This window comes from Dermacentor andersoni, chromosome 1, assembly GCF_023375885.2.
Source record: "Dermacentor andersoni chromosome 1, qqDerAnde1_hic_scaffold, whole genome shotgun sequence".
Taxonomy (NCBI): Eukaryota; Metazoa; Arthropoda; class Arachnida; order Ixodida; family Ixodidae; genus Dermacentor; species Dermacentor andersoni.
The window spans coordinates 255,524,540-255,547,472 of NC_092814.1; the positions used below are offsets into that span (position 1 = coordinate 255,524,540).

At 46.8% G+C, this 22,933-nt stretch overlaps 1 protein-coding gene across 1 annotated transcript in view; it reads left to right on the forward strand.

Moving 5' to 3' along the window:
- Positions 1-519: 519 nt before the first annotated feature.
- Positions 520-22,933, forward strand: part of LOC126548144 (solute carrier family 23 member 1-like) — a 155,583-nt gene continuing 133,169 nt past the window's right edge. The window contains exons 1-3 of the mRNA XM_050196262.3: positions 520-606; positions 5,990-6,203; positions 8,075-8,176. Coding sequence (XP_050052219.1) covers positions 6,024-6,203; positions 8,075-8,176 — 282 coding nt within the window. The 5' untranslated portion in view covers positions 520-606; positions 5,990-6,023. The remainder of the gene's footprint in view (positions 607-5,989; positions 6,204-8,074; positions 8,177-22,933) is intronic.

The following is a 22,933-nucleotide window of genomic DNA, read 5'->3' on the forward strand; positions in this document are numbered from 1 at the left end:
TTTCTTTTTAGCTTAAGGCTCACTCGGACTCAAACTTACGAAAATTCTACTCAGCCAGAGTATACGCCTTTCAATAAATATACTCGAATACTAACTTGCCCCATCTGCCCCCCATCCGGGTAATGAAGCCAAGCGGGAGAAAGTCAAGTGGCTCTGGAAAAGACCCCAGCCGGTGGCAATGACGCGAGCAGCTATCGGGCAATGTGGATACCACGGGGCGAAGACGGGGACGTGGGGTTGGGCGACATATCTCAGCACCTTTTCGAGCGTCGCCAGACAGTGATCATAACCATAAACGTTAAGAGCACCAATTCTGTGTCAACGTTTTCGTAGAGACATGCTGCTGCCGGTCGAAAGCATCCTCCACTATCTGCTGCTCTGAGTTTCCTTCACAGCCCCTGTGGTGGGGCGGCAGCCGCCAATTAGCGGCGGAGGCTCACGGTAGTTGCTGAATTACACCCCCTACTTCTCCCGCCCCCACCTGTGGATTGACGGCAGTGATAGCAAGTGTCCCGTTCTTTCACACTCCCGACCTCGGAAGAAACACTTGCACATCAGGAGCTTAGAAACTACCTCGTCGCGCTCGGCCAGGTCCTAACTGCGGAGGTAAGCCTGTACAATTCAGACGCATAAGGGTATTCTTTCGGTTCATAGAAAAACCACAGTGCGTATTGTGGTGCACGTATCTAGCCTGTCGCTTTGGTTGTGTATGTTTTCATAATCCAGCACAGAAAAAGAGCAAAAGCTCTGACGAGGCTTATCGTTATGCCATCCGAAGGTGACAAGATCGTCGAACAGACCTTTTACAAATATTTGTAAGAGATCTTTTCAGACGCATTTTTAAACACTCGTAAATTGGTGTGCAGCATTAACAGACTCGTAGCTTGAGGCTGCGCTACCTTTCCGCCTTGTCACATAAAGAAGCACGGTCTTTCACTAAGCTGTGAAGTTCGTCCCAGTGGCGTGTTAACCCTTGCACAGGAGACCTGCAGTCACCTGCCTTCATTGTCATCAGATTTCGTGCAGAGACTCACTGCAGATTACATCCAACGAACATATTTTTGTTCTTCTGTAAATTTTCTTCGCATGATGAAGGTTCCGTGTGAGTACCTTACCTAGATAAACGTACTCACGCGCATACTCTAGAGGCTGACAGGCAATCATGAATCCTTGCTCCCTTTTCAGGCTATCGAACGATACCTTTGTCCTCTGCATATTATTATTCAACCCGACTTTTTTTTCTTCTTTAGTTAAGGTCCTCAATTATCTGTTGCAATTCATCCCCAGTGTTGTTGAACAGGACAATATCATCTGCAAACCGAAAATTAAGATATTCGCCGATGATCCTAACTCCCAAGCCTTCCGAGTCTAATAGCATGTAGTGAATAACGTTAGATATATTGTCTCCTTTCCTGTCCCCTTTCTTCTTATAAAATTTTCCATGTTTCCTGTGGAGAAGCAAGGTAGCAATGAGATCTTTGTAGATATTTCCGAAGATATTCACGTATGCCACCTGTACTCCTTGATTACGCAATGCCTCCATGACTGCAGGTATTTCGATTGAATCAAATGCTTTTTTATAATGTATGAAAGCCATCTAGATAGGCTGATTGTACTTCGCAGATTTTTGAATTACCTGATTGATGACATGGACGTCATTCATTGTAGAACAGCCCTTCCTGAAGCCAGCCTGTTCTATTCGTTGATTACAGTCAAGTGTTGCCCTGATTCTGCTGCAAATTATCTTCATGAATATTTGTACAACAGTGGAAGCAAGCTAATGGGCCTATAATTCTTCACTTCTTTAACGTCTTCTTTATCATGGATTAGTATAGTGTTGGAATCCTTCCAGCTCTCTGGTGCACTTCAAGTCCTGAGGCATTGCGTATGAAGGGTCACAAACATTTCAAGCATATCTCCTCCATACTTGATGAAATCGACTCTTATTCCGTCTTTGTCTACCGCTTTTCCCCGGGATATTACTTGCATGTTTTCAGGACACGTCTTGCATGACTTGTAAATTTCAAATGAAGTGTCTAAACATGCTGAGGGGTCAGGTGCTCCTAACTGGAATTCTCCTTTGGCACATCAAGGGACAAGCATTCTGTGGGTGCGACGGCGCGCATTTTCCATTAACAATTCTTTCTTTCACACATGAATGTGGCAACTATTCGTAATCTACAACCGTTTCCCTTAGTGAGATTATACCGTCCACATTACTAGGAGGACAATACCGGAATGACTATTTTCACGAGTGCGTGAAGAGGAAACTGGACTTTAATAATCGCTTTGCTCGCAGTACTCGTCTGCTTTTCGTCATCTAGTTTCCAAATCAGCTCCATGAATTTTCCATACTGAATAACTGCTGCCGTAGTCGTATACCCTTTGTCACTCACATTTACACTGTTCTGCTTCACCTTTTCGTTGGTTGAATCGCTAGCTTCGGTGTAAGCCAACAAAACTCTATATTTCTTGTTCTGCTCCCTTTGATGTTTTCTGTTATTCTACGAATATTTAATGGTTCCGCGAATGGCATGCGAGTAGCAGGATTCTTTATGGCTTTCTTTAGCATTAATATGACAAATGCTATGTCGTAAGCGTGCGACTGCGCTCAATAACTCTGTCGTGCGGCAATTTTCGACAACCACGTATTTGACTTCGGCAAAATAATATCTTGGGGCGAAACGATCGACATCATCTGCTCATATTACAACGTGGCACCTTTTCCCGTTATCCATCAGAGAGCCATTCGTTTGAATGAGTGATGTTTATCGCTGAGTCATGAATGAGTGATACTGCCCTCAATGGCGTCATTATTTGGACAAATACACAGCATCTCAACGCGAGTATTTAAGTGCGTAAACATGATAATTACTAAAGCTGATGCCCCCATGTGTGCGAACAAAAATTATGCCTTACGGCGCCTGCAACAAGGCCACGATACACTGCAAAAGTTCAAAGCACCTCATGAAAGGATGAATTGGCATCACCGATGCACCGATAGTAGACAGCTATTGTAATTCTTACGCTTCTTGGTAAAAATAGGCACGGGACCACACTCTATCATGGCAATTACGATGTTAGGCAGTCCTAGCTTGGGTCGATTACTCACAGAGAGTGTCTTATGAAGATTGCTGATTTGAGTGCTAGGCACCGCCTAGTCAGCAGTTTTAATGGTAATTCTGAGTGCATGTGCCAGTCCTCGTGTGCGAGGCGCGTGACGCACTCTTGAGGAGAATGAGGTGGGTGGATGGGGACAGTAAAAAGCAATACTCAAGCAGCTTGGACTCGTACTACAGTGTGTCAAAATTCGCTTTTTATTCATTTGGCAGAAAAAGGTTTATTACTAGAGGGAACGAAGACCGCGCCTCCCTTTATTTTTGACTTCGCGCCAAAGCTTTAGCGCCTCTGCGTCAGTGTGACCTCATGAATTTCAAGGTACTTTCTCCTATTTGCGCTGTTTCAAGCCCCTTGCGTCTTTTGAACAGAATATGCAGTCCTTGCTTACCTATAGTCAATTACTTACGCTCAATCAGACGCTGTCAAAATCTGCGACCATGCGGCGAGCTGGTCCGGTGAACTTTAGGGCGGCGTCACTAGCCGTCTTTCCTTCTTGGGCCGTTTCTGGCCTATTAAACCTCCTCGCACCGTAAGACCTTTGATTTTGCTATTGCAGAAAGATAGTTTAGTAATACAATCAACATTTCTCTTTTCGGCTCTTTAAATTATTTTTATTTCGATCGTTTCGTTGTACAGTCATGGAAGGAGAAAAACACAGCCACAGCATAATATTAAGAATGAGATTGAATGCACAACGCAGCTGTCTGCAGCCGTGTTGATACTAGTCTCGCGTTATCTCTGACGTTCACCGGTGCTAATCACAGCGATATCGTTGGTTCCCAGAACCGACCACATTTACCTGGACGCACAAGCGCCAATGCAAGACGCGCTTTCATACAACATGGCTGCAATGGTGTCCAACGAGGCACGGTTTTCCATCACCAGTCTTGTAGTCAATCTTGTGACCAATCTTGGGACGCACGTTCTTTGTCTAATATCTTGAATCGAGCTAGTTGGTTGCACATATCGAAAACAAATACGGCAGTTTAACGGCAATGCACTGCAAATAATGTGGCTGCCTCCCGCCTTGTTTTGCAAGAATCAGTTCATCGGGGGAGGACTAGACAAAACGTAAAGGAAATTATAGAGGCCTATCATATCAATTGTAAAGGTGAAAAGTGCGTCTGAATGGCACCCTTGTCCCTTCCAGAAAAGGAATTGGTGTTCCTAGATGTATCTCCCTGTTCCAGTTTATATGCGTGCTAGTCTTGAATTTCTGGTGCCTTTTCGTGGCACGGCGATTGCGCTCACCAGACAAGCAGGATGCGCCAATGGATGCGTGTGTACCTTCGAATCAGTTGGTAGTAGGCGCCCGTGTCGTTGCACGTGTTTCGTGCTCGTCTCTAGTGCCGTCAAGTGTTCTCGATTCTTGGTCTTCTAGAATTTTCGAAGAATATTCATTTTGTGCTGTCCATTGCGCGCGACGGCCAGGATTCCGTGTTCGCGTTTCATAGGCGCAGGTTTCAGCCGTGTTAACCTCAGTGCCTGCCTTGTGCTCAGAGATTGAGCAGTACATTTGCGGCAATTCTCAGTCCCCCGATTCGTTGGCATCGAACACTCGTGGTGCAGCATATTACATGCAGTTCGCAATAAACGGCGTGCGCAAGTATTTTCGACGTTGGTCATTTGTTAGTTCATTTTTTGTCTTTCAGCTGTGTAGGAAAGTTAAATATTGGAAGATGAAGTGCGTTAAGTGCATTAGATTTTTTTCCCACAATACGACATTTCAGTACAGTTGCTAGCAGAGTTTAATTTTCTGTCGTGCATAAACTCCTGGAGTATAGTAGCTGCGGCTTTTTCTCAATGTTGCTTTTGCTCTAGAAAAATGGATAACTGACCGTAGTTGCCTAGACACCGCAAGTAAATAGAGTAATTTTTCGTCTAGTAGTATATGTTATTGTTCTTTCTCATTTAGTCAGCAGGTCAGTAATTTTTCTTGTTTTTTTTTTTGTTTGTTTCAAACAAGTTGATGTTCAGACGAGTTTAAGAGACCAGAGGCTAAAATAAAGCAACTCGTTGCGTAGGGACCTCTCCTCTGTGCTGTTCTTCAACCATGGAGGATCATTTAATGAATAGAAAAAATAAAGTCTTTTAAGAAATCACAAAGCGTTACTTCATAGCGTCTTTTCAGCGCTTTGTGAGTCTCGCGTTTCTTTAAGAACACGTTGCCCGCTTTTCTTTTTCTCTGAGCTCCCTACATGCAATTTTAGTATCCGTTTTTCTTTCTGTGTTAATTAAACAGATAGGGCCATACGTATCGGAAATGTGGATGGTACAACTGTAAAGCAGCAGTGCGTTTGTCTCAATGATTATTTCCCTGAAAGAACAGCTTTCTTTAGGTAAATCTATAGTGACTAAACATTCACAGTTTTCTTTGCATTCTCACGTGTTTTAATCGTAAGATTTTAGAAGCGGTCACCTCATGTTTTCAGTAGAGCAGTGAGGAGGAGACAGTGAAGCATTTGCGACACATATACTTTGTTGCTTTAAATTGGCAAATAGCGGATAAACGAGCAGAAGCAGAAAAACCTACCTACCTAGACAATGCAGACAACAGGACGGCAACACGAAGAAGCCCGACACATCTGGGACAGCTCTTACTGCCTTTCGAGAACCTCGAACACCTCACGGTTGAGTGGTTCTTACTCTCGTTATTGTGCACGTTTTGTTTGAATCTGTCTGCGAGAGATAGCGCTTTCTTGTAAACGCCCAAGGCAGCAACACCCTACATTCAGAATTTTGTAACGAAAAGCAAGAAGGCAATAAAAAAGAAAAAGAAAGCATACAGAGAAATACTAAAGCGACTGAAAGCCAATTTTTTTTTCAGAGCTCCTCCTCTTTATTCCTTTGGGTCGTATTCTCCTTTCAGGTTCACAGCAGGCCGCCACTGTCGGCACGCCATAATGGATCCAGAGAGGGGATCCAACGCCGGGGCCCAGGAGGATCCGTCTCCTAACCACGATGGAAGTGCCCGGGACGAGAGTCACGCTCACCACAACGGCCAGCCGACGACCAGAGTCCCTGAGGAGGTTCCCGATGACGGCACCAAGCTGTCCGAGAAAGAGCCGCTGTTTGCCCACAAGGTGAGGGGAAATGAAGGATACAACCGGTACTGGGGGCAGCGCATCATAACGCCTAAGGGTCATCTTTCTCGACACGAGACGTCACACACCCGTTCGATCTCTTCCTCCACCCCTTCCGACACACACGCACACTGTCCGTGCCCTCCTTAACCTCAATCGTATGGGCAACATCACGTGCTCCATGTCTTGAATATGTGGATTTTCTTTTCTTTCTCTTTCTTTCTGAATTTTTTTTTTCGTAAGCGTAGTTCGACCACGCATTTTTCGTTACCTAAGGCTGCGACATTTTTGACAAATGGAGAGGGCAGATAAAACATTCTTAGAACGAATCTACGCGCAGAGCATTGCCTCGATCCTACCTTGCAACGTACAGATGCAAACAATCGCTCGTATAACATTTCTTCTGTACTTATGGTATGGCAGGGGGATGACGTGTATTACCGTTAAGCACTAACATAAATCAATTATTGGAGAACATCCCAGCTTAAAAATTAAAATTAAATTATGGGGTTTTACGTGCCGAAACCACTTTCTGATTATGAGGCACGCCGTAGTGGAGGACTGCGGAAATTTCGACCACCTGGGGTTCTTTAATGTGCACCTAAATCTAAGTGCGCGGGTGTTTTCGCATTTCGCCCCCATCGAAATGCGGCCGCCATGGCCGGGATTCGATCCCGCGACCTCGTGCTCAGCAGCCTAACACCATAGCCACTGAGCAACCACGGCGGGTAGCATCCCAGCTTACTAGATCTTATTGTCTTCTGTATATATTTACGGCTTTAATCTCAGTCCAATAATTCGCGCAGTCACATACGTTAGAATTACATATCAAGATTCATTACAGATCAGGATTGAGTTCCACAACGAGGCGATTCGCTGCAACTTTCAGGCAGTTTTGGCACCACTTTAGCAGGGCTGGTTCAAATGCAGAAGCTTAAGCGCACAGAAGCCGCTTATCTTCACGTGGTCGTGCTGCATCTCTGCGGGGGGTTGAAAATAGTCTGCTTTCTTTCTCCTTTGCTCAGAGAGTGCAGCGAAGTAGCTAATAGAGAGTATTTTGTCCAATCCTGCCGGTTCTTCAGTGTTCAGGGCAAGGCAGTGTTTCACAGCTTGCGAAGAACTTTGAGAAGAGAGGTTTTTCGTTGCACATTTGTACAATGACTATTATTCACCACACCACTGATGACAGTGCAAAAGTAACTGTTCAGTTTTTGCTTCCAATTGCAGCCAGAAACACAATTCTTGTACACGTGGTGACAATACGTCTTAGCGTCCTGTAAAAACATGTTCGAGCAGAGCCTCCTCTGGCCCAGACTACCAGGCTTACTGAACCTAACGAGCACCCTCCCTCCCCCACAACCCTAATCAGCTCCACCAGATTCAGTAACAAAACAAAAGACCATAACGAGCACACCATGTAGGAATTCTTAAGGGAACTGCGAGAATCCTGGCGCCTTTCTTGATTTGTTCGCTCTCAGTATGCCAAACAAAGCTTCAAAACGGCATGCAAGCCGTGTGCTCAAGAACGCTGGAAACATTGCAACGGCATGCAAACAGAATTCAGCAACTATTCGTAAACAACCAGTATCACTACAAAGAGCACGCATTCTTTTTGTTCCCGCATATGTGGGTGGTTGATGTATGTTAGCTATTGTTATTAACACTTTTATAACGCATGCCACATCCGGCATGTTAAACCAGGGCAAATAATTTTGTATGAGCTATCCTTGTTCTTACCAACCAGGGGCACTCCTCGACGACTGTTTCTAGATTATGCAAAATCCACTACCTAGTTCTTTGTTAATTTAAAATTTCGACATGTTTGTGTTAGTATAACACATAATGTTCTGTTTCATGCTTGTGTCGGACAGGAATTACCAACTGGAGAAGACGTTTTCGACTTCAGCAAAGCACCAATGGAAACCCCGCGTCCTGGGAACGGGGAAACCCACCTCACCTTCGAGAAAGAGCCGGTAGGTTCAACCGATTTTCCAAACATTAGACCTCGTATTACAGAACGGTGCTACACTCGGAATTCCACTTCAGGATGGATGGATGGATGGATGGATGGATGGATGGATGGATGGATGGACGGACGGACGGACGGACGGACGGACGGACGGACGGACGGACGGACGGACGGACGGACGGACGGACGGACGGACGGACGGATGGGCGGACGGACGGACGGACGGACGGATGGATGGATGGATGGATGGATGGATGGATGGATGGATGGATGGATGGATGGATGGATGCTATGAGTATGGATGGATGGAAACAACTTTATTTTGAATCCGGCAAATTTGACGACCCGGGCTCAGGTCTCCCATGAGGGGACTTCGAGGCCTTGCCTCGTCGCCGTCTCGCGGGCTTGCTGGACAGCCCGAGACACTCTTGTGTCTTGAGGTTGGAGCTGCGCAGAGCGGCGGCCCACTTCGACGCAAGAGCCTCCGGAGCTACTGCCATTGTAGCTGATGTAACCCGACACTCCCACAACATGTGTGACAGCGTCGCTCTAGTTAACTGACATAATTTGCAAATAGCAGTCGGGTATTGCGCGGGGAAAATGTGCTGCAATCGCACCGGACTGGGAAATGTTTAAGTTTGCAATTGTCGCCAGATGACTGCCTGGCGACGTTTCAGCATAGGGTGAGGGGGGGGTAGCAACCGCCTGCCTAGCTGGTAGTGCTTGGTGATGTCATTGTACCTGACCAGGCGTTCTCTCGGGTTTTGGACCAGGAGTTCCGAACTCGAAGAGGTGGTCTCCGATTCTGCGCGGCGGGTCAGTTCTCGCGCAGAGCGATGTGCTACCTCGTTCAAGTTAATGAGGCCTTCATCGGTGGGGGTGGCGACGTGCGCTGGAAACCATATGATCGCGGTGTTATCGAAGTGCTGTCGACCAGCTTTCCTTAGAATCTGGAGAGCTTCGGAGGAAATGCGCCCCCGCGCGTAGTTGCGAACTGCGGATTGTGAGTCGCTAAAAACTACCTCGCAGAGGGGGTCGGTAAGCGCAAGCGCAATCGCTACCTCTTCCGCTGTTTCGGGGTATTCCGTTGCGACACTACACGCGTGCGTAAGCCGGGAGCTAACGTCTACGACTACCGTCGTGAACCGGTGTTCTCGTGTGTATTCTGCGGCGTCTACAAAGCGCGTAGTCCTCTTTCCACCCAAGGAGCGCAGCAGTGTCTTGGCACGGGCCTGGCGTCGGCCCCGATTAAATTCGGGGTGCATGTTTCGAGGTATAGGGGCGACAAGCAGCTTGTCGCTGAGGTCGGGTGGAATGACCTGTTTCTGACCGTGTTGGACGTGGTAGTTGAAGCCAAGTTTCTGCAGGATGTACCGGCCCGTGGCTGTCAGAGACATGCGTTCGAGTTGAGAGGTTCTTTGCGCTTCCACGACTTCCTCAAGCGTGTTGTATACCTCCAGCTGTAGCAGACGAGCAGTGCTTGTGGACTCCGGTAGGCCAAGGGCATTCTTGTAAGTCTTGCGTATAAGGGTGTTGATTTTCTCCCTTTCAGTGACATTCCAGTTATAGAAGGCAGCCACATAAGTGATTTGACTGATTGCGAAAGAGTGTATGAGGCGCATGACACTGTCCTCCTTCATGCCCGTGTGCTTGTTTGTAATGCGTTTGATCAGGCGGGTAGCCGCTGTAACCTTGCCTTCGATTTTGCGAATAGCTTCTATGTTTGACCCGTTGGCTGTTATATGCATGCCTAGGATGCGTATCTTCGGGACTCGGGGAATGCAGGAGCCGTCTTGTGTATAGAGGATTATGTCGTCACATTGGCGCGATTCGGCTGTAGGCTTGGGCCGGCGGCGCGGGCGGTAGACGAGCAGCTCCGATTTCAGTGGAGATAGTCGGAGACCTGTGTCTTGGAGGTAGGTTTCGACTGCAGAGACCACTGCTTGTAAGGTGCATTCTATCTGACCGTCACTGCCCTTGTTGACCCACAGGGTGATATCATCTGCATACAAGGCGTGATGGAGGCCATCGATCTCGTCGAGGTAGGCCGGGAGACCCAGCATCACGAGGTTGAAAAGGAGCGGTGATATGACCGATCCTTGAGGAGTGCCGGTGCTTCCTAGTGTATGTTCGTCGGATGTCATGCTGCCGACCGCGAGGGTGACTGTGCGGCGCGACAGGAAGTCTCTGACGTAGTTGTAGCTTCGCTCACTCAAGTTGAGCTTGTTTATGCGGCTCAGGATTGCTGCATGTGCTACATTGTCAAATGCCTTTTCCAGATCTAGGCCGAGGATGGCCCGGTTGCCACTAGTTGGGTCATTGATAATCTAGGCTCCAGTGTTCTCGAGGTGGTGGTTGATGCGGGAGAGGAACGCGTGCTCCATCACCTTGCCAACGCAGGATGTGAGGTAAATGGGCCGCAAGTGATCGAGGCTGGACGGCTTGCCTGGCTTCGGTATCAGGACTGCTTTAGAGCGTTTCCACGCCTCTGGGATGCGACCTGCTCGCCAGCATTTGTTGATGTATGCCGTAAGAGCGGTTATCGAGGCATCATCGAGGTTTCTTAGAGTCTTGTTGGTAACCTTGTCGGGACCAGGTGCTGTTTGCCATTAAGGTCGTGGAGAGCTTCGCGGATCTCTGACTCGTGAAATTCTTCATCGAGTGACATTTGTCTCTCCAGTGTATTCTCCGTGTTGAACATCGGGCCGTTGAGGGAAGTACTTGGCTAGCAGACGTGTCACAAGCTGGTGATCACTCGTGGTAGCCTGTTCCTTGTGCAAAAGGCGTTGCAGGTTTGCTCGCTGAGCAGACTTGCTCTGCGTTTCCCCCAAGAGGTGACGAAGGAGACGCCACGTGCTTCCATTGTGGAGCTGCCCATCGACTGCGTTGCAGATGTCATACCACTGTTGGCGGCTTAAGGTCCGGCAATGTTCTTCCAGCTGGCGATTGATATGTGCTATCTTCTTACGAAGCTTTCGGTTGTGCCTTTGCTTCTTCCATCTTGCGTTTAGTGATGTCTTGGCTTCCCACAGGTGGGCTAGTCGGCTGTCGATCTTGTCCACCTGGACTTCGGGTGCGAGCGTCTGCGTCGCCTTGTTCATGTCGTCGTTGAGCGTCTCCATCCATGCCTCGATGTCATCGATGTTCTCCTCACCTCTCTGTTCCACTCGCTGCTTTCGGAATTTGTCCCAGTCCGTCCATTTGAATAACTTGGGAAAAGGGGGTGTACCCGCCTGAGGAATTCGTGTTTCTATGATCATGTGGTCACTACCGAGATCTTCAAAGGTATTGCGCCACATTGCTTGAGGGATGCTATGAGTATCCCCATTGGAACGGGGTGGTGGGTTGCGCCACCATGCTCTTGTAATATACTGCCCAATGCCCTAGCTATGCTAAAAAGAAAAAGAAGGAAAGGCAATAAAAACAAGTGATGAATTCCCATAACTGAACTTTCTGAGCCCCTATTGTAAACTTTGTTTTTGCATGCCTCCGTTGTTTGCCGTTTCCCTACTTTTCTTCTGCCAATCTTTCAATCGCCGCTTACTAATCTCTACTGCGGACATGTTTACTTTCCCCCTGCTCTCCCTGAACCCAAGGGCTTCAGGGAGGTCAGATATGCCTAAATCAACCGCTCGGCAGATATCTTCACATTCTAATAAAACATGCTCCATCGTTTCCCTACCTTTACCGCAGCAAGCACATGGTTCTTCTTCCTTCTTATATCTCTCTTTGTAAGTGCGTGTTCTAAAGCATCCTGATCTCACTTCGGAAAGCAATGAGCTTCCTTTTGAGTTATCATAAATTGTTTCGTTCCTGATTTCATTTTTTCCTCGTAAGTAGTTACTCATGGCAGGTTTCTTTTCTATTGCGCCACCCATGAGATTATTTCAGCCTCGCTAACTTTCCGCTTGACGTTCTTTGCTGCCACCTTATAGGCTGCATACTCGCTGGTAAGCTTCCTAGTTATTTTCCTCCACTGTGAATCAACGTGTTTCCTGTACAAATATCTCAGCACTCTCCCAGCCCAGAAAAGCGTACGGCAGTGCCGCCTCTCGACTGCAGGGGTCACTTCGCTGCAATGACACACGACGGTAATTCCTGAGCGAAAATGTAGTAACCAGGAACCGTATGTTCGGTCGATCACTTTCAGGGGTATCACTTTTTGTGGACACTGGTTGCCTAAGCCAGCAGGTATCGCAGAACTCGTCACGTCACGCAAAAGTTGAACTATCCCCGAATGTTATCAACCGAAAATACGACTCCAGCCTATCTGAACGTTCACTCGAATTCCATGGACGGAAGGTGAGCGAAACGAGAACAAGGTGAAAGCAGGAGCCAACGTTTCCACAGTGCTCTTGTCTTTTTCAAGACGACATACGCTGTCCTCGGCACAACATATATAGGTATGGTTTTACTAAAGTGGAGAGAGGGTAAAGCGGTGGGCGAGGAAACTACCGAGGATGTGTTAGCGGTGTGGGTGTAGAATTGAAAAGAAAGGTGTGCTACTCAACGTCGGTGGAGGAATGCGAGGTAACGCCATGTATCAGCCGGTTAGCGTGTACTATTGGTTCCTCTTTTCGTGGAAGAGGCCCGGACGACGAAGAGGGGGGGGGGGACGAATATCGGCTCCGCTTGAGGTCAACGAACAATCGTCTCTGTGAAAGCAAGAATGAAAATAGCAGCAGAAACTGGTGCTCCTGCAAAAAATGAATAGATATGTAAATAAAAAAATGAAAGAAAGGGAGATGGGAAGATTGGAATAGTACTGACAACCTAATAACAAAAAGAGAAGAGAAAAAAAGAAAGAAAGAAAGAACTAAGCAACCCAATGAAAAATAACTAAGTAGCGAGACATAGAGGGAAAGACAGGAAGGTTACCAAGTTCTCAGACCGGCTGGCTAGCCTGTGTTGCTGCCTATGTTAAAAAGGGAGCTGATAGATGGAGTAGCATACGTGGTATAAAGGTCATAAACAGGGTAAGATCCCTCAGAAAGGCTGGCCAACATTTCGAGGGGAGGACCTAACTTCGTCAAAGGCGGCCTCGTCATCCTCGGTTAGGTTTAACGGGTTAGTGGAGCGACGTCTGAGAAAAGCGTTCCCGGAGGTACCAAGGGTTACCTATCGCCGCAGCAGAAACTTAAAGACATCTTAATGCACGCAAAATCAGCCAACCTCATTCCCCCGTAATAAACGTATGTTCTCCCCCCAGGTACAATACCTGCAGGCACCTTCAAGGTGACCTTAAAATTAAAGGCACCGCAAATAGCTATACACACGAAGATACACTATAGCAAAACCCAGTATCCAATGTCCAGTGCCATGCCGGATCATGGGCCCAGTTTCGCGCCCAGCATGCTGGGGCGCTGGGTGCTATATATATATATATATATATATATATATATAATCTATCTATATATATATATAACATTTGAATATAGAAAGCAACGCAGAGCATTTTAAAGCAAAAAAGAAAAACGAAAATATAAAATGCCGCCACCAGGATTCGATCGTCCGTCAGATCCCAAACCCGGTACTTTACCATTATGCCATTCCAGCACATAACGACTTGTGAATAATTTGCCATATCAAGATTCTGGCGCAGTTTCAGTTTCGCACAGACCTGTCTCGCACCGTGGAGGAAGGGAAAGAACCGTTTTCTTACCTCCATGCCTCGCACAGACATCGTAGATTCGCTATCGCCCCGAAACTAAAACTTACGCCTGTATCAGTATCAGAAAGAAAAAGTTGTCCGTATTCAGTAGTGTGCCTGGAAGTGTCACGGCACTGATTTTGTTTTGCGATTGGTATTTTAACTTCGAAAAAATCCTAAAGGAACAGCTGACCCGGGTCGCTGTATCGGCTGTTACTGTCGATTTTGATAACCGTTTCTTGTTCTTGGCGCTAGGGCTATGCAACATTTTCTTAGTTCAGCGATGCGTTTCAATTGACATGCCTGTGTAGTCACATATCACCATCAGATAAGCGTATGGTAGCGCGGCTAGCAGCCTTTGGCGAGAGCACATATACGTATGTTTATAACGCGTTACGTCGGTGCTCATCGCTTCTTGTGGTGACACTGTGGACACAAAAAAATGGGTTATTTAAGAACAACGAGGCAAAAGCTTAAATGTAGCGTGATTTGTCCTTGTTAGACTTGTTTGCTCCTGAGCCCAGACTTCTTAAAGAAACCACTGTTTCATGCATTAAATCACAAAAGTAACTGGAATACCAATGCGTTTCAACGGACATTTCGAAAGTTTAACACGGCGCTTTCTAGCGCAAAAACTCTAAAAAAAAAAACAGAGAGACGAAAAGGAAAGGAAAGACGAGCGCGCGTCTTTGCTTTCCTTTTGCGTCTCTCTGTTTTCTTTTTTTAGAGTTTTTGCGCTAGAAAGCGCCGTGTTAAGTAAACACCAACTCGCCCAAGGAAAAGTCATCCTCAAGTGCTTTGAAAGTTAATATATCGGAACCAGGGCTCTCCAGGAAATTTGTTCCAAGTGGATACGCCGTGCGAACTCAGCGGCTATAATTCGTAGAATAAAACATGTGGCGTAAAGTAATGAATTAAAAAGTTCATTAGCGTAATTACGCGAATGATTCGTTTGCACATTATGAGTTCTCGTATAAGTAAAGGCCGCCGCATCAAGTACCTGAGATCAAGGATTAGAATCGTGCTATCCGACATGGCAATTCTATATATATATATATATATGAAGAAAAAGAGTACGACGTACGTTGAATAAGCACAGTATATTTGACTGACGTTTCGGCTGGTGGGCCCGCCTTTGTAAAAGTAGAACCTCCGCGATATGTTAACACCCTGAAAATTAAATGAGCACAACAAGACGTCTGGCTGCGCCCCATGCAACAAAGCACGTTGCAAGGTGTGTGTGCACATGCAAACCGCAGAGAGAGTGATTAGTACGTCCTCCGACTTAACCCTAAAACTTCGCGGATGTCTAATTGCGATACCTCGAATGTTGTATACATGCTGGAGTGCACAGTTTGCAGGAAACAGTATATTGGCCAAACAGAAACCTCGTTTCTGTTTAGCAATACGCTTTAATAACCGCACATCGCATGCCAATACTCTTCCTAACCTTCCATCATCAAGACATATTCGCTTACCAGAGCATTCTTTCGAATAACTCAGGGCCACTATACCTGAATCAGGCTTTCATTGCCATCACGATCGCGAAGTCCGCGAGTCTTACCTAATCTATAAGTTTAACACCGTGTCATATGGCATTAACGAAAGCACGGGCACACTAACCAGCGTGCCTACTAGGCATCCTTGACATTAGCCGTGACGCCTTATGTATGCTATGAGACGCAGCTTTCTTTCAAGAAGCCTCTATTATTATTGCCTTCTTTTCGCTGTAGCGTCAATTCTGTGTCACATAATGTCCATAGTCTGCACACGACAGTGTATTCCACCGTATACATGCCAATAAAAGCCCTGGTCATTCATCCTGCTCGCTATGACGACTACTGAGCAGTGCGCTTCACCTTACCCTGAATGTACTATCGCGCGGTGCCTTATTATCTGCATGTTTCTTTTTATTGTATTGTTACACACGAGGTGTTTAATTCAGAACCAGATGAATCTGGTTGATAGGCGCTGTTGTTGAAGAGCGGTCTCGCGGCAGCTTGGCTAACGTCGTTCTCTTCTTCTTCCACCTCGTTGTCTGCGCGGCAGGCGTGGTTCATGACAGCTTGTGACATTTCCCCGCTGGCAGACGAAGCCCGCCGGGTGAGTCAGTCATCTCGTGGATAGTAACGCCTCAGACGCGCGACGTGTGTCACTTCAGCCTTGGCCGAGCGTCGTCCACTGCTCGTGAGACGCGCAATGCGGTAGTTTACTTCGCTGAGGCGCTCCAGAATAACGTAAGGGCCGACGTAGTGGGCGAGAAACTTCTGGCACAAGCCACGCTTCCGCAACGGCGTCCAGAGCCACACAAGGTCACCAGGATCGAAGTAAACGTGGCGGTGACGCCCGTCATAGCGTATCTTGGACTGGTCCTGCGATGCTAGGGTGCGTAGCCTAGCGAGGCGTCGCGCTTCTTCTGCTCGACATAGGATCTCATCAATTGATTCGTTGTCGTGAGCGAAGTAGGGAAATATGGTGTCGAGGGTGTAGCGCGGCGGACGAGCATACAGAAGGAAAAATGGTGAGTAACCAGTGGTCTCGTGTCTCGCGGTATTGAAGACATAGGTAATGAAAGGCAAGATACTGTCCCAATTCTTGTGTGCTGAATCGACGTACATGGACAGCATGTTGGCAAGCGTTCTGTTTGTGCGCTCGACCAGACCATTAGTTTGTGGATGGTAGGGCGTAGAATGGCGGAAGCTACATGAACATAGACGAAGGGTTTCTTCAACCACGTCCGCGGTAAACTGTCGCCCACGATCACTGATTACTATGCGAGGAGGTCCATGTCGGAGTATAACGTTAGCCAGCAAGAAGATAGAAACTTCTGTAGCTGTGGCCGATGGCAATGCGGCGGTCTCACAATAGCGGGTAAGGTGATCTACGCAAACGATAACCCAACGATTACCCTTGGAGGATCGCGGGAAAGGGCCCAGAAGATCTATACCAACTTGCTCAGAGGGGACGCTAGAAGGGGGAACTGGTTGAAGCAGGCCATGTGGCGCTTGTGACGGACGCTTGTAGCGCTGGCATTGAGAGCAGCTGGCGACGTACCGTTCAATATCTTTCCGCATCTTAGGCCAGTAAAAACGTTCTTGAGCCCGATAGAGTGTACGTGTGGAACCAAGATGACCGGAAGTTGGGTCATCGTGCATGGCGTGTAATACTTGGTGGCGAAGGTTCTTGGGGACAACTAAAAGGTAGCGTGCATCGGTGGTCGAGTAGCTCTTCTTATACAGCGCGCCACCATCACGTAGGCGAAAGCGACTGCCTGCAGGTGACTCCTGTGCTGCCGCGAAGAGCGGTTGTAAGCTCTCGTCCTTGTGCTGCTCGGATATGACGGTACCCATATCCGGAAATTCCGGGGACACAAAAGCGATGTATTCATCAAAATTGTCCGCAGCACATTCAGTTGTTTGAAGTGGCATCCGAGAGAGACAATCAGCGTCAGCATGTCGCCGGCCACTTTTGTAGCAAATAACGAAATCGTATTCCTGTAGACGGAGGGCCCAGCGCGCTAGTCGTCCTAAGGGATCCCGCAGATTCACAAGCCAGCATAGCGAATGATGATCTGTTATCACAGTGAAGGGGTGCCCATAGAGATATGAACGAAACCGTTGCACGGCGAAGATGACCGCCAGACACTCTTGTTCGGTGACTGTGTAGTTGCGCTCGGAGCGGCTCAAGGACCGGCTAGCGTAAGAGATCGCGTGCTCACTGTCGCCAACACGCTGAACTAGCACAGCACCGATGCCTACGCCACTGGCATCGGTGTGAATCTCAGTTGGTGATGAAGGATCAAAGTGGCGAAGAATTGGTTGGGATGTCAACAGGAACTTGAGCTGGCGAAATGATGAGTCGCAATCTGCAGTCCACTCAAAGGGAACGCCTTTTTGGAGAAGACGTGTAAGGGGATGAGCCATGTCGGCAAACCGGGGAATGAATCGGCGAAAATAGGAGCACAAGCCCAAGAAACTTCTTAACTGCTTGACAGAGTTGGGTACTCTAAATGCTTCGACGGCGGCAGTCTTTTGTGGATCTGGTCGGATGCCTTCTTTAGCGACCAGATGGCCTAGCACAAGAGTTTGTCGTTCCCCAAAACGGCATTTTTTTTAATTGAGCACAAGACCCGCTTTCTCCAAGCAGTTCAAGACCAAATCCAAACGCTTGTTGTGCTCACTAAACGTTCGCCCGAAGATCACAACGTCGTCTAAGTAGCACATGCAAACTTCCCATTTTAAGCCGCGTAATATCGTGTCCATGAACCTTTCGAACGTTGCGGGCGCGTTACACAACCCGAAAGGCATCACGTTAAACTCGAATAGTCCGTCGGGTGTTACAAATGCTGTCTTTTCTCTGTCGTCCTTGTGTGTAGGAATTTGCCAGTAACCTGACCGTAAATCGATTGAGGAAAAGTAAGATGCCGCAAAGAGACCGTCGATGGCGTCGTCAATTTGTGGGAGCGGATATACATCTTTCTTAGTAACGGCGTTTAGGCGACGGTAATCAACACAGAACCGCCACGTACCGTCTTTCTTCTTCACCAATATCACGGGGGCTGCCCAAGGACTAGATGATTCTCGAATGACGCCTTTGCATAGCATTTCTTGGACCTGATCGCTGATTATCTTGCGTTCTGACGGGGATACACGATAGGGTTTTTGTCGGATTGGCTTGGCGGCTCCTGTGTTGATGCGGTGACGAGTTCTGGACGCAGGAATTGATGGCGGGCCATCGTGCGGCGCAAAGTCGAATACCGAGGTATGTTTCGTAAGCAGGGCCATCAAAACTCGACGTTCATGATCGCTGAGTGACTTATCAATCATGGAAAGTATCTTCGAGCTCCCGGGGCTCGAGACACTGGTTGCTCCTCCATCGGGGAGCTCTGTAAGTACTGCCACCGATACGGGCGAGTCTTCCTGAAACGTGGCAATCTTTAGGCCTTGAGGTAGCACTGCCGCTTCAGTGGAACAGTTTAGCGCCCACAGCCCCGCGTATCCATTGGTCACTGAGACCACGCAGTGCGGAACTAACACGTTTTTCTTGGGGCACTTCCGATGTACAGGTTCCACTGCAGCATCGAACGAGATAGGAGTCGGAGATGAACAGGCGACGGCAACACGCATCGCGGATAAGGCGGGCACAACTGTATCCTCAGACACGCACAACACACTCTCCGTGCAAGCTTCACCTTCAAAGAGCACAGGTGAAACACTGGTGTCGACACTGAGTTCTCCCGTCCGGCAGTCAACATTCGCACCACAATTGCAGAAAGTCAATCCCCAGAATCACGTCATGCGAGGAGCGAGGAAGAATATATTATTTTATATTGTTGATTTCAAGTGGTTTACATTGGGATATTGAGCAAACGAACGATTCATTTCTGCACTGTGCGCCACGTGTGTGGTATCGCTATCGCCAGTGGTATGGCTACATTTATGTTGTTTTTCTTGTTGTTATTATCGCGCACAACTTTATCTGATGTATCGCGGGTTTTTAAGGAAGCCCAAATGCATGTACATGTTACTTTGACAAAGGCTGGTCCACCAGCCGAAACATCAGTCAAATATACTGTGCTTACTCAACGTGCGTCGTACCCTTTTGCTTCATTTTAATACCGGAGCCAGCGTGATTTCCTCAGCCCTAACTATATATATATATATATATATATATATATATATATTCACACAAGGAGGGGGGCTGCAAGGGTCACCCATCTGTATATGCCAGTGGCACAGGCGTCAGTGCCGAGTGTTGTGGGAGCTCTTATTGAAGTTAACGAAAACTGGCTCTAAAGTGAAGTGTTGCTTAAGGCCTTGAAGAAGCAGATGCGCAGGTCCTCAGACAGTGCGGAAGTGACCACGAACAGGAGCCTGTGTAGAGAAGATGCAACTCTGGCGAAGTTGTGTGTGAACCGATCAATGTATAGTTGAGAAAGCTGTGCAAATATTTTTTTATGCAAACGGAGAGGGAGTTTGACAACTGAAGCCATCGTCTCCCAGTGTAGATGGACGCCACATTTTGTAAAAACGTGGTCGGGGACTTTAATGCTATTTCTGGTGAATTTGCACTTGCTGCTGATTTGAACCTCGTGGTAGAAAGGCATATCGGCTCTTCGTCCAAACTTTGGAAATGCTGGCAGAAACAAGATGTAAAAAGATAACGATGCGTTCCAAGAAACAACGCAGGTATTCCGTTTTATTCCTTGAAGAGCAGCTGTATGTATCTGTCGAGTGCGTATTGAGCTCGGATTGGAGCGACAAGAAAGCCTCTACGTAACCGAAATACACACTGTTTTATATTTCAGTATACTCCAATACGGTCTCGCGTAAGACAACAGAGACGTGTTACTTAAGAGCCTGCTACGTCGGCGGTTCCAAACTGGTACTAACGTGGTCTTAATTCTCCCGGCTCCTAACACTACAATACCCTGTGTTCAGACGTGCCTGGGAGATAGAGAGATATGAGGTTAAATGCAAATGTGGCTGGACTGTTACAAAGTCCTATAGACATCAGGCTGAACATGTTATGGCCGTCTCATATAGCGAATACTGTCAGTCGAACACAGGATCAGGCCAGTGGTAACTGGGCAGCATGACGAATTGTACGAGCGGTGATAGGTACTTCATATAGGTACTGTATTCCTGAGTAAGTTTTGATTTCAGCGAGCCTAAAAAGGGTGAAATACGCATTAGCGTAGCTCTCACACAAGCTCTTTTATTGAAATTTTCATTGTTTGCCTAGGCAAAACGTCGAGGATGGACTTCAAGCTACCCGAACGTCTAAGCCACTTAAGATGAATCATTAAAAAGTTAATTCATGCAACCCACCTTTATTATGCACGTAACTGCGCAAATTACTCCTTATCTAGAGGCTACCAATGAGCAGCTCGAATGATAAACATAACGTCGCCTTGATTTACGTTGCTTCAATTTCAAACATTTGGTACAGCTACCAAAAAAAATAACAATGCAGTATTTTCTGCTTCCGAAGATCCTATTTCTTCGGGCGCGATCGCCGTCACCTGAGAAGCAATCGGTATGAGCCAATCCGCTCGCAAAAGCCAAAGGCCTCCTCATGGGGCAGAGGGGAGCCCCAATGCGACCAGGAGACAGCGCAGCAGCCGTGTCGCCGCTTCACGGCGGGGGTGCGTCAGGGTTGGCGCTCGGCGAATCGCTTCGTTTTCCCCGTTCCAGGGACTCAGTGACGGAGATAAATCGAAGTCAACACGAAGGCCCACCAAAAAATATGCCAGCATCAGTTTCGTACTTCTCGAACGTCTTGCGAGCCAGCAGACCCTTGAATCGATCTATCTTCGGGAACACCCGGGAGACGACGCTACGCTCCGGTGCGCCAATCAGACCATGAGCGAGTCGGGTTCGATCATTCTCGCGTGCTTGCGCTGACTGGCAATAGATTCTTGCGCCTTTCTTAACGATAGCTGCAACCTTTTCCGAAAAGCTATGCAGCCGCATTGCGCAGCAGGATCAAACATGCAGTCGACAACGTCTAGTGCCATCGCACAATATACAAAAATGTACGGTCGTTGGATTTGAGGACAATGGTGGTAAGTGCTTAAGGTTTTGAAAAAATACAAAAAGTAAGGGACAACGTGAATATGCTCTAGCATTGGATATGCTGCCAAGGTCGCGTGCAATTTCGGACCTCGACTGTGTCGAAAAAGCTTACTTTTCCGGTTTGCACATTTATTTATTTATTCATTTATTTATTTATTTATTTATTTATTTTACCGGTGCCCCATTAGGACCAATAAAATGAAGGCCAACATAGAGAAGGCGAGTCAGCAGTGGTTGACATCGAAGAAAGGCAAGATCGTCTTGAGCGCATTAGTGCACCATGAAGTTTGTAGTTTAGACTGCACGACATTGGGGATCGGCCCGCACATTTAGGCTGCACTATCTTTAAATGAAATGAAATGAAATGACGTGAAAGTTTATTTCCATCATGTAAGGTACAGATCTTGTAAGGTACAGATTGGGGGGGGGGGGGGGAAGCTATCCATTGGACAGCTTGACAAGTCTACCATCCCTCATTTGGGCCGAGGCAGCATCACATTCTTTCATTCATTAAAAATATACACACGTATACCGCACATACATAATATTGCACATCAGATACATTACTCAAAAGTCACGAAGAGCATCAATGGAAAGATACACATAGAATGGTCACACAAGTGTTACAAAGCAATCACATACATCAGCCGGAGCTCATCGAGAGACGAAGAGAAAAGATTGAAACGAACCGAATTGTAATAATTTAGGAGTGTGGGTAATGTATACCTCAGGCACTGTTTCCCATAATTTGACCATGGTGTCGGTACTGTCCAGTCTTCGAAGTGCTTGTGATATAATTTGGAGCTCTAGTTTGCAATTGGGCGAGTTTATGCAGACTAAAAATATTCTTATAGACTTCCGCCTTACAGACGTGACTTAATCGATATTTGTACAGATCATACGCTGGAATTACACCGGTGTTCACGAAGAAAGTTGTTGTCGATGCAGTGTAGGGAGCATTATATGTATGTCGGAGATTTTTTTTCTGTAGTAAGTGAATATGCTCTAGATTGTTGGATGTCGTGTTTCCCCAGACTAACTGACAATGGTTCAAGTGTGAAGAAAATAGGTAATTGTATAGCAAGAGTTTGATGCGCGTAGAAAGAATATACCTTAAGCGGCCTATTACACCTGTTATTTGGTTCAATTTGATTACAACATATTCGACATGATTATCCCAAGACATGTTCGCGGAAAAGATGATGCCCAGACATGTGAAATTCTCGACTAATTCAATACTTCGCGAGTTTAATTTAATATCTTGATGCATATATATATATATATATATATATATATGTTTGTTTTTCGGCTTAAATATAATTGCTTTCGCTTTGCTCTCATTTACCTTCCTCAAATTAAGTTTCGACCATTCCTCTAAGGGTTTCATTGTACTCTTACATTGTTTAATATGAGTATGGATATCATTACCGGAGAAAAAAATGCTGGTGGCATCTGCATAGATAATAAATCTTGCCTGAGGTTTAATGATGATATGATTAATATAAATATTAAAAAGTATAGGGCCTAAAATACT